Source organism: Stenella coeruleoalba (assembly GCF_951394435.1).
Source record: "Stenella coeruleoalba genome assembly, chromosome: 8".
NCBI classification, from domain to species: Eukaryota; Metazoa; Chordata; class Mammalia; order Artiodactyla; family Delphinidae; genus Stenella; species Stenella coeruleoalba.
This window is the reverse complement of record NC_137154.1, coordinates 54273136-54286367: the sequence shown is the minus strand read 5'-3', so window position 1 is coordinate 54286367 and position 13232 is coordinate 54273136. Positions and strand designations below refer to the sequence as shown.

The 13232-nt window shown below is 35.9% G+C and overlaps 1 protein-coding gene across 2 annotated transcripts in view; it reads right to left on the bottom strand.

The window, feature by feature from the left end:
* Positions 1-13232, bottom strand: part of ACER3 (alkaline ceramidase 3) — a 184896-nt gene that overhangs the window by 37353 nt on the left and 134311 nt on the right. For both annotated transcript variants that reach the window (XM_079930331.1, XM_079930332.1), the window contains one exon: positions 7863-7921. In XM_079930331.1, the coding sequence (XP_079786457.1) occupies positions 7863-7921 (59 nt within the window). The remainder of the gene's footprint in view (positions 1-7862; positions 7922-13232) is intronic.

Here is a 13232-nt window from a genome sequence, read left to right as displayed (position 1 = left end):
CCTCCCATCAGGAAACTTGCATAAGCCTCTTAGATAGCCTCATCCACCAGAGGGCAGACAGCAGAAGCAAGAACTACAATCCTGCAGCCTGTGAAACAAAAACCATGTTCACAGAAAGTTAGAAAAGATGGAAAGGCAGACGGCTATGTACCAGATGAAGGAACAAGATAAAACCCCAGAAAAACAACTAAATGAGGTGGAGATAGGCAATCTTCCAGAAAAAGAATTCAGAATGGTGATAGTGAAGATGATCCAGGACCTTGGAAAAAGGATGGAGATAAAGATCGAGATGATGCAAAAAATGTTTAACAAACATCTAGAAGAATTAAAGAACAAACAAACACAGATGAACAATACAATAACTGAAGTGAAAAATACACTAGAAGGAATCAATAGCAGAATAACTGAGGCAGAAGAACAGATAAGTGACCTGGAAGACAGAATGGTGGAATTCACTGCTGCAGAACAGAATAAAGAAAAAAGAACGAAAAGAAATGAAGACAGCCTAAGAGACCTCTGGGACAACATTAAACACAACAATGTGTTTATAGGGGTCCCAGAAGGACAAGAGAGAAAGAAAGGACCCGAGAAAATATTTGAAGAAACTATTGTCAAAAACTTCCCTAACATGGGAAAGGAAATAGCCACCGAAGTCCAGGAAGCGCAGAGAGTCCCATACAGGATAAACCCAAGGAGAAACACACTGAGACACACAGTAATCAAACTGGCAAAAAGGAAACACAAAGAAAAATTATTGAAAGCAGCAAGGGAAAAATGACAATTAACATACAAGGGAACCCCCATAAGGTTAACAGCTGATTTCTCAGCAGAAACTCTACAAGCCAGAAGGGAGTGGCATGATATACTTAAAGTGATGAAAGGGAAGAACCTACAACCAAGATTCCTCTACCCGGCAAGGATCTCTTTCAGATTCGATGGAGAAATCAAAAGCTTTACAGACAAGCAAAAGCTAAGAGAATTCAGCACCACCAAACCAGCTCTCCAACAAATGCTAAAGGAACTTCTCTAAGTGGGAGACACAAGACAAGAAAAGGACCTACAAAAACACACCCAAAACAATTAAGAAAATGGTCATAGGAACATACATATCAATAATTACCTTAAATGTGAATGGATTAAACGCTCCAACCAAAAGACGGAAGGCTTGCTGAACAGATACAAAAACAAGACCCATATATATGCTGTCTACGAGAGACCCACTTCAGACCTAGGGACACATAGAGACTGAAAGTGAGGGGATGGAAAAAGATATTCCATGCAAATGGAAATCAAAAGAAAGCTGGAGTAGCAATTCTCATATCAGATAAAACAGACTTTAAAATAAAGAATGTTACAAGAGACAAGGAAGGACACTACATAATGATCAAGGGATCAATCCAAGAAGAAGACATAACAATTATAAATACATATGCACCCAACACAGGAGCACCTCAATACATATAATGCATATAACTGCTAACAGCTGCTAACAATACATATAACTGCTAACAGCTATAAAAGAGGAAACTGACAGTAACACAATAATAGTGGGGGACTTTAACACCTCACTTAGACCAGTGGACAGATCACCCAAACAGAAAATTAATAAGGAAACAGAAGCATTAAATGACACAACAGACCAGATAGATTTAATTGATATTTATGGGACATTCCAACCAAAAACAGCAGATTACACTTTCTTCTCAAGTGCGCACAGAACATTCTGCAGGATACCTCACATCTTCGGTCACAAATCAAGCCATAGTAAATTTAAGAAAACTGAAATCGTATCAAGCATCTTTTCTGACCACAACACCATGAGATTAGAAATCAATTACAGGGGACAAAACGTAAAAAACAGAAACACATGGAGGCTAAAGAATACGTTACTAAATAACCAAGAGATCACTGAAGAAATCAAAGAGGAAATCAAAAAATGCCTAGAGACAAATGACAATGAAAACACGATGATCCAAAACCTATGGGATGCAGCAAAAGCAGTTCTAAGAGGGAAGTTTATAGCTATACAAGCGTACCTCAAATAAAAGGAAAAATCTCAAATAAACAATCTAAACTTACACCTAAAGGAACTAGAGAAAGAAGAACAAACAAAACCCAAAGTTAGCAGAAGGAAAGAAATCATAAAGATCAGAGCAGAAATAAATGAAACAGAAACAAATAAAACAATAGCAAAGATCAATAAAACTAAAAGCTGGTTCTTTGAGAAGATAAACAAAATTGATAAACCATTAGCCAGACTCATCAACAAAAAGAGGGAGAGGACTCAAATCAATAAAATTAGAAATGAAAGAGGAAAAGTTACAACAGACACAGCAGAAATACAAAGCATCCTTAGAGACTACTACAAGCAACTCTATGCCAATAAAATGGACAACCTGGAAGAAATGGAAAAATTCTTAGAAACGTATAACCTTTCAAGACTGCACAAGGAAGAAAAAGAAAATATGAACAGACCAATCGCAAGTAATGAAACTGAAACTCTGATTAAAAATCTTCCAACAAACACAAGTCCAGGACCAGATGGCTTCACAGGTGAATTCTATCAAACATTTAGAGAAGAGCTAACAACCTTCCTTCTCAAACTCTTCCAAAAAATTACAGAGAAAGGAACACTCCCAAACTCATTCTATGAGGCCACCATCACCCTGATACCAAAACCAGACAAAGATATTACCAAAAAAGAAAATTACAGAGCAATATCACTGATGAATATAGATGTAAAAATCCTCAACAAAATACTAGCAAACAGAATCCAACAACACATTAAAAGGATCATACACCATGATCAAGTGGGATTTATCCCACAGATGCAAGGATTCTTCAATATATGCAAATCAATCAATGTGATACACCATATTAACAAATTGAAGAAGAAAAACCATATGATCATCTCAATAGATGCAGAAAAAGCTTTTGGCAAAATTCAACACCCATTTATGATAAAAACTCTCCAGAAAGTGGGCATAGAGGGAATCTACCTTAACACAATAAAGGCCATATATGACAAACCCACAGCAAACTTCATTCTCAATGGTGAAAACCTGAAAGCATTTCCTCTAAGATCAGGAAGAAGACAAGGTTGCCCACTCTCGCCACTATTATTCAATGTAGTTTTGGAAGTCCTAACCACGGCAATCAGAGAAGAAAAAGAAATAAAAGGAATACAAATTGGAAAAGAAAAAGTAAAACTGTCACTGTTTGCAGATGACATGATACTATATAGAGAGAATCCTAAAGATGCCACCAGAAAACTACTAGAGTTAATCAATGAATTTGGTAACGTTGCAGGATACAAAATTAATGCACAGAAATCTCTAGCACTCCTATACACTAATGATGAAGAATCTGAAAGAGAAATTAAGGAAATACTCCCATTTACCATTGCAACAAAAAGAATAATACATCTAGGAATAAACCTACCTAGGGAGACAAAAACCTGTAGGCAGAAAACTATAAGACACTGGTGAAAGAAATTAAAGATGATACCAACAGATGGAGAGATATACCATGTTCTTGGATTGGAAGAATCAATATTGTGAAAATGACCCTACTACCCAAAACAATCTACAGATTCAATGCAATCCCTATCAAACTACCAATGGCATTTTTTACAGAAATAGAACAGAAAAGTCTTAAAATTTGTATGGAGACACAAAAGACCCCGGATAGCCAAAGCAGTCTTAAGGGAAAAAAACGGAGCTGGAGGAATCAGACTCCCTGACTTCAGACTATACTACAAAGCTACAGTAATCAAGACAATATGGTACTGGCACAAAAACAGAAATATAGATCAATGGAACAAGATAGAAAGCCCAGAGATAAACCCACGCACCTATCGTCAACTAATCTATGACAAAGGAGGCAAAGATATACAATGGAGAAAAGACAGTCCCTTCAATAAGTGGTGCTGGGAAAACTGGACAGCTACATGTAAAAGAATGACATTAGAACACTCCCTAACACCATACACAAAAATAAACTCAAAATGGATTAGAGACCTAAATGTAAGACTGGACACTATAAAACTCTTAGAGGAAAACACAGGAAGAACACTCTTTGACAGAAATCACAGCAAGACCTTTTTGATCCACCTCCTAGAGTAATGGAAATAAAAACAAAAATAAACAAATAGGACCTCATGAAACTTAAAAGCTTTTGCACAGCAAAGGAAACCATAAACAAGACGAAAAGACAACCCTCAAAATGGGAGAAAATATTTGCAGACGAATCAACGGACAAAGGTGTAATCTCCAAAATATATAAACAACTCATGCACGTCAATATTAGAAAAACAAATAACCCAATCCAAAAATGTGCAGAAGACCTAAACAGACATTTCTCCAAAGAAGACATACAGATGACCAAGAAGCTGCTCAACATCACTAATTATTAGAGAAATGCAAATCAAAACTACAATGAGGTATCACCTCACACCAGTTAGAATGGGCATCATCAGAAAATCTACAAACAACAAATGTTGGAGAGGGTGTGGAGAAAAGGGAACCCTCTTGCACTGCTGATGGGAATGTAAATTGATACAGCCACTATGAAGAACAGTATGGAGGTTCCTTAAAAAACTAAAAATAGAATTACCATATGACCCAGCAGTCGTGCTACTGGGCATATACCCAGAGAAAACCATAATTCTAAAAGACATGTGCACCCCAGTGTTCACTGCAGCACTATTTTCAATAGCCAGGTCATGGAAGCAACCTAAATGCCCATTGACAGACAAATGGATAAAGAAGATGTGGTATATATATACAATGGAATATTACTCAACCATGAAAAGGAACGAAATTGGGTCATTTGTAGAGATGTGGATGGATCTAGAGACTGTCATACAGAGTGAAGTAAGTTAGAAAGAGAAAAACAAATATCATATGTTAATGCATATATGTGGAACCTAGAAAAATGGTACAGATGAACCGGTTTGCAGGGCAGAAATTGGAACACAGACGTAGAGAACAAATGTATGGACACGAACAGGATTGGTTAGGTTGGGTGAGCACATGCAGACCCTTTAAAGCAATACTGTGTGCTACCCCCCTGCGGGGGGGTGGTGGTGGTGGTGTGATGAATTGAGAGATTGGGATTGACGTGTATACACTAACGTGTATAAAATGGATGACTAATAAGAACCTGCTGTATAAAAAAATAAAATAAAATTCAAAAATTAAAAAGAAGAAAATCAAAACTCCAAAATGCTAATGGAAGAAATCAAAGATGATCTAAATAAATGGAGAGGCACACAAGACACACTGTGTTCATATACTGGAAGACTTAACATAGTAAAGATGTCAATTCTTCACAAATTGATAGGCAGGTTTAATGCAATTCCTATCAAAATGCCAATAAGATTTTAAATATAGACATTATTCTTCTAAAATTTATACATAAAGGCAAAGGAACCCAAATAGCAAAAACAGTTTTGAAAAAGAAGTGAGAGGAATCAATCTATATGATTTGAAGAGGTATTTTATAGGTAGAGTAATCAATTATCAGGGAGTAGGACCAGTAGAGGGATAGACACCTAAATGAATGCAACAGAATAAAAAAACTCAAAAATACATCCACACAAATATACCCAAATAATTTTTGAGAAAGGTGCAAAAGCAATTCAGTGAAGAAACAGCCTTTTCAACCAGTGGTCCTGGAGTAGCTGGACCTCTGTAGGTTAAAAAATGGACCTCAACCTACTCCTTACCCCTTACATAAAAATTAACTCAAAATAAATCATAAACTTAAATGTAAAACTATACAAAACTTTTGTAAAAAATGGGAAAACCTAGGGTTAGGCATTGAGTCCTTAGCCTGGACGCCCAAGCACGATATGTAAAAGGAAAATTGATAAACTGACTTCATCAAAATTAAAAACTTTTGCTCTGTGAAAGGCCCTGTGAACAGCATGAAAGACAAGGTACAGACTGTGAGAAAATATTTGTGAGCCACATATTTGATGAAGAGTATCTAGAATATGTAAAGAATGCTCAAAACTCAAATTAAAAAAAGAGAAACAATCCCATTAGAAAATGGGCAAAGACATGAACAGACGTTTCACTGAAGAGGATATACAGATGGTAAATAAGCACATGAAAATATGTTCAACATCATTAGCCACTAGGGAAACAAGAATTAAAACTACAATGAGATATCAGTACATATCTGTAAGAATGACTAAAATAAAAAATAGTGACAACACCAAATGTTGGCAAGGATGCAGAGAAACTGGGTCACACATACACTGCTGGTGGGAATGTAAAACGGTAGAGCCACTCTGGAAAACTGTTTGGAAGTTGGGCTTTCCTGGTGGTGCAGTGGTTGAGAATCTGCCTGCCAATGCAGGGGACACAGGTTCGAGCCCTGGTCTGGGAAGATCCCACATGCCACAGAGCAACTAAGCCCGTGCACCACAACTACTGAGCCTGTGCTCTAGAGCCTGCAAGCCACAACTACTGAAGCCTGTGTGCCCTAGAGCCCATGTTCCACAAGAGATGCCACCGCAATGAGAAGCCCGCATACCGCAATGAAGAGTAGCCCCCACTCGCCACAACTAGAGAAAGCCCACGTGCAGCAACGAAGACCCAACACAGCCAAAAATAAATTAATTAAAAAAAAAAACAGTCTGAAAGTTTTAAAAAGAATTAAACAGATGATTATCATACAACCTAGAAATTCCACTCTGGGCATTTATTCCAGAGAAATGAAAACTTATATTCACATAAAAACCTGTAAATAAATATTCATAGCAGCTTTATTCGTAATAGTAAAAAACTAGAAATAAAATCTGGAAATCCAGATGTTATTCAACAGGTGAATGATTAAACTGTGGTACATCCATATCACGGAATACTGCTCACAATAGAAAGGGTGAACTACTGATACACTCAACAACTTGTATTAATCTCCAGTGAATTATGCTGAGTGCAAAAGGCCAATCCCAATGGTTATATATACTGTGTGATTCCATTTATATAACACTCTGAAAAATGGGAGAAATGAAGGGCAGATTAGTAGTTGCTAGGGGTTAAGCACAGGGGGTAAGGAAACGGGGTAGGAGGGAACTGGGTGTGGCTACAGAAAGACCACACAGGGATCCTTGTAGTGATAGAATTGTTCTGTATCTTGACTCTGTCAGGGTCAAATCCTGGTTATGATATTGTACTATAGTTTTGCAAGACATTATCACTAGAGGAAACTGGTAAAGGGTACAGACAATCTATTATTTCTTACAATTGCATGTGCTTCTACAATTATCTCAAAACAAAAAGTTTAATTAAAAAAGAAAAAAACAGGAACAAACCCATAAATCATACTATTTACTTACTGAGCATCTGTTATGTGGTCAGGCCCTATGCCAGGTACTCACATGAAATATTTCTTATTTTATTTTTCATGAACTCTATAAATATTATGCCTATTTCCTAAATGATCTTTCTGGAATACTGTTTCTCTGTGACACTAATAGTCTTCCTTGAGAGGTGTTCTGCAAAAAGGGTTCCTTAATTAAGTAGTTTGAGAAACACAAAAACAATTATTTTCTTTTCTACTGTAGGATTTTTCAAGGCCTTTAATAAACTCGTGTACATTATAAATATTCAAAAGGAGGCCAACACACACAGCTTTCCTCAAATTTCTTTAATTTTAGAACTCTTGGTTTCATGTGATGCCTATTAACAACTTATTTAAAGAATTAGTATTTCTTGCAATATACCATAATAAATGTTGGGTTGTAAGTTTTCTACCAGTATCCCTTCTGGAGTTGGGTTTTATGTGTTATTTCAGTTCAGGCTACAGATTTACCACCTAAGTGTACTCTTTTGATGATCCAAACTACTTACCATGTAACAATATAAATAGATCGGACTACTAATGTGAAGACCAACATTCCATACATGACCTGAAGAAGAAAGGGAAAATGAAGTTAGTAAAATCATGATTCTTTGGCAAAGGAAGTATATTTTGCCTACAAAAATAGTCCTCCCGGTTAAATGTAAACATTTATTACCTTTCATTACATTTTAAAGAACAGATGTATAATTATATAATGAAGAGTTATACTAACCTTTGTGGAAAGAGCCTGCTTGTGAATAATATCAGAAGTCTCATGTCAATTTTAATTCTGAATGGTTCCATGAAATTTTAAATATATGCTAAAACCTGAACAAATGCTGTATTTTTGCCTCATATTCCCTAGAAATCCTTTCCTTCTTGTTAGCTTCACTTTCAGCAAATGATTCTACTTCCCATCTTATAAATCTGAACTCTTTTAAACTCTCCTCCCAAGTGTTTGTGCATTCATATGCATCCTCTCCCTGCATTCTTTCTCCCATTCCTAGTTTCTAAAGAAAGAAGTGCCCATTTCTTCTTGACTGAGGTTAATCTACTCCCCTGTGTTCTTTATTCTATATGCTCCCACATCTTCCCAGACTTGGCTCCAACAACTAACCTCTTTCTCTTCTATATTGAGCACTGGATAGGTACTACTACCTGGAAACCTGAACCTAGCAGGAAAATTTAACTTTTAGAAGTGTGAAATATTAAATACAAGAAAACTGCATAGAATATAAATGTATAACTTAAATATTTATAAAGCCAATAACTGGGAAAGTACCATTCAGGTCAAGACACATGTTATCTCTTCCCAGTCCAACCCTCTCCCCTACTCCTTAGAGGAAACCACTCTCCTGACTTTTAAAATAAACACATTTTCTTGCTTTTCTTTACATGTTTACTAACTTAAACTGGCGTCCTAAATAGGCACTCCTAAATAAGTTTTTAAAATTTTAATTTACAATAGAATAATGTTACATACATTCGCTTTTGTTTTCTTTTAGAATTCAATTATGTTGTATATGTAGCCATAGTTCATTCATTTTTGATATCACATAAACAAATACCACAATTTGTTTACCAATTCTTGTGTTGATGGACATTTTGAGGTTATTTCCAGTTTTCACTTCTATGAACATTTTTATGCATATATTCTAATACACACATACAGAAGTTTCTCCAGGGTATGTACCTAGGAATGTAACTGCTGGGTCAGAGGGTATATTATTATCAAAATTACTAAAAATGTCAAACTGTTTTCCAAAGTGGTTATACCAACCTTTACTACAACCAATGTGTATTCTGACTGTTTCTTTTATGCCACATACTCAAAACATGATATTGTCAGACTTCTAAATTTTTGTCAGTCTATGTGGTTTTTAATATGTATTTCTCCGATTACAGGTTGAACACTGTATGTTATGTTCACTGGCCAATTGATATCTGCTATTGTTCAAACCTATTTTTTTATTCGGTTGTCTGTCATTTTCTTACTTACTTGTTCCTGTTTCAACTTCAAAAAACTTTTAAAATTAAAATATAACACATACACACAAAGTGCTCAAAACATAAACACTGTTTGAGGATTATCACAAAACAAATATCTTTGCAATTTTTGACTTCGTAGATCAGAAAACTGAACTTTGGCAGAATACCATAAATCAACTTCATACCACTCTCAAGTTCTATACCCTTCTCTACCCCGAGGGTTACCACTATGCTGACTTCTCACATTAGAGTTCAGTTTTGCCTGTTTTGAACCTCAATATAAATGGAACCGTTTTATAAACTTGTGTCAAGCTTCTTTTACTCAGTATTGTGCTTGTGAGCCTCATTCAACTTGTTATACGAGCTGTGGTATATCAGTGTTCACTGCTATCTAATATTCCATTATTTAAATATGTATATTTTATATATCCATTCTACTGCTGATGGACATTGGGGTCTAAGTTTTAGCTATTTATAATAATCCTGCTATAAACATATACAACATAGGAAGAACACTCTTTGACATAAATCACAGCAAGATCCTTTTTGACCCAGTTCCTAGAGTAATGGAAATAAAAACAAAAATAAACAAATGGGACCTAATGAAACTTAAAAACTTTTGCATGGCAAGGGAAACCATAAACAAGATGAAAAGACAACCCTCAGAATGGGAGAAAATATTTGCAAATGAAGCAACTGACAAAGGATTAATCCCCAAAAGATACAAGCAGCCCATGAAGCTCAATATCGAAAAAACAAACAACCTAATCCAAAAATGAGCAGAAGATCTAAACAGATGTTTCTCCAAAGAAGATATACAGGTTGAAAGGCACCAGTCTTTCAACTGAAAGGATGCCCAACATTACTCATCATTAGAGAAAAGCAAATCAAAACCACAATGAGGTGTCACCTCACACGGGTCAGAATGGCCATCATCAAGAAATCTACAAACAATAAATGCTGGAGAGGGAGTGGAGAAAAGGGAACCCTTTTGCACTGCTGATGGGAATGTAAATTGATACAGCCACTATGGAGGACAGAATGGAGGTTCCTTAAAAAACTAAAAATAGAATTACCACATGACCCAGCAATCCCACTACTGGGCATATACCCTGAGAAAACCATAATTCAAGAAGTCATATACCACAATATTCACTGCAACACTATTTACAATAGCCAGGACATGGAAACAACCTAAGTGTCCATCGACAGATGAATGGATAAAGAAGATGTGGCACACATATACAATGAAATATTACTCAGCCATAAAAAGAAACGAAATTGAGTTATTTGTAGTGAGATGGATGGACCTAGAGTCTGTCATACAGTGAAGTAAGTCAGAAAGAGGAAAACAAATACCGTATGCTAACACATATATATGGAATCTAAAAAAACCAATGGTTCTGATGAACCTGGGGCAGGACAGGAATAAAGATGCAGACGTAGAGAACGGACTTGAGGACATGGGGAGTGGGAAGGGTAAGCTGGGACAAAGTGAGAGAGTAGCATTGATATATATACACTACTAAATGTAAAATAGATAGCTAGTGGGAAGCAGCTGCATCACATGGGGAGATCAGCTCGGTGCTTTGTGACCATCTAGAGAGGTGGGATAGGGAGGGTGGGAGGGAGATGCAAGAGGGAGGGGCTATGGGGATATATGTATACATATATCTGATTCACTTTGTTATACAGCAGAAACTAACACAACATTGTAAAGCAATTATACTCCAATAAAGATGTTAAAAAATGTGTGTGTGTGTGTGTGTGTGTGTGTGTATGTAATTTTTGGTGTACACGTTCAGGGATTTCTACTGGGCATATGCCTAGGAGCCAAGCTGCTGGATCATAGCGTATGCATAAACTCAAGTTTAGTAGTTTTTACAAACTCTTTTCCAAGGTGGTTATACCGATTAACACTCCCATGTGCAGTGTATGAGTGTTGCTTAATAGCCTTGCTAGTCAGCCCTCGGTACTATAAAGTCTTTTTTATTTTAGCCATTCTGTTGAGTATGTAGTGGTATTTCATTGTGTTTTCAATTTTCATTTCCATGATGACTAATATAGATTGAATACCACTTCGTATGTTTATCGGCCATTTGGATATAATCTTTTGTGAAAGGTCTCATCCATTTTTCTACTGGGTCTCCTACTTTTTTTTATTGGTTTGTAGGTCTTTTCATATACTAGTCTTTGCTTGATTATACGTGTTGCGAATATCTTATTCCACTCTATAGTGTTATATGTTCACTCTCTTTATGGTGTCTTTTTATGACCGTAAATTCTTAATTTTAAGATTAAATTAGTGTTGTCTGTGTCTTGTAATAATGGTGTAGCTATTCATTTATATATTCTTCCATGTCTGTAAATGTGTTTTATAATTTCTTCCATATATAGGTCTTAGACATTTATGCTAGATTTACTCCTAGGTACTTCATAAATATTTTTAGATGATTAGCATAAGTAGTAATTTTTAAATGTCATTTTCTACCTGTTTGATGCTATTATATATAAATACAACCATTTTTTGCAAACTGCTTTTATATAATGTGACTTTACCTTTTAAAATCTCTTCTAATAATTTATGTGTAGAGTCTTTAGGTTTTCCCTATATACATTTGTATATCACTTGTGAATATTTACAGTTTTGCCTCACCCTTTTTAATTCAATAATTTTAATTTCTTTTTCTTGCTTAACTGAGTGGGCCTGGTCCTCCAGTACAATATGAATAGAACTGGTGATAACAAGTGCTGCTATCTCATGCTCAGTCTCAAAGAGAAAGCTTTCAATGGTTCATCACTAAGTGTTACATTGAGTGTAGGATGAAAAAAATTTTTTTAAAAATAATCTTTATCAGATTAAGAAGCCCTCTTTTATTTCTAGTTTGCTAAGAGTTTTTAAAAATCATGAATTAATATATTTTATCAAATACTTTTTCTGTATCTCTTGAGATAATCATATAATTTTTATCCTTTAATCTTTTAATATAATTTTCTAATACTGATTAATAGTCTAACCAACTTGATACTCCTGGGATATATCTAATTTAGTCATGATGCTTTATCCTATTTTTGTTTATATTGGCTGATTTGGTTTGGAAATATTTTGCCTAGGACTTCTGCCTGTTATTTTAACTCTTTCAAACTCTCCTTACTGGTATTAAAGTTTTGCTTGCCTCATACATGAGTTGGAGAGTATCTCTTCTTTTTGTTCGATTCACTATGAGAATCTGTGTAAGACTGGAATTATTTCTTCTTTTAATGTGTGGTAAACATTCTAGCAAAGTCATATTTGCACACAAATTTCTGACTACTTATTGAACCACTTTTCATTGTTATAGGACAATTCAGGTTTTGTATTCTCTGTAAGTTTCTACAGGTTATACTTTCTTTAGGAATTTGTCCATTTAAAAAAATAAAAATGAAAAATGTAAATTTATTAGCATAAAGTTGTTCATAATATTCAATTAACTTCTTAATGTCGCCAGGGCTTGATGTGATATCACTTTTTCATTTCTTCTTTTTTTAATATTTATTTATTTTTTGGCTGCGTCAGGTCTTAGTTGCGGCACGTGGGATCTTTCATTGTGACGCACGAGCTCGCTAGCTGTGGCATGTGAGATCTCACAGTGCGCGGGCTCATTAGTTGAGGTGCACAGGCTCTCTAGTTGTGGTGCGCGGGCTGCAGAGCACATGGGCTGATTAGTTGTGGCACGCGTGCTCTCTAGCTGTGATGCACGGCCTCAGTAGTTGTGGTGCGCAGGCTTAGTTGCCCCATGGCATGTGGGATCTTAGTTCCCCGACCAGGGATCAAACTGGCATCCCCGTCACTGCAAGACGGGTTCTTAACCACTGGACCACCATGGAAGTCCCTTCATATCTGATATTGT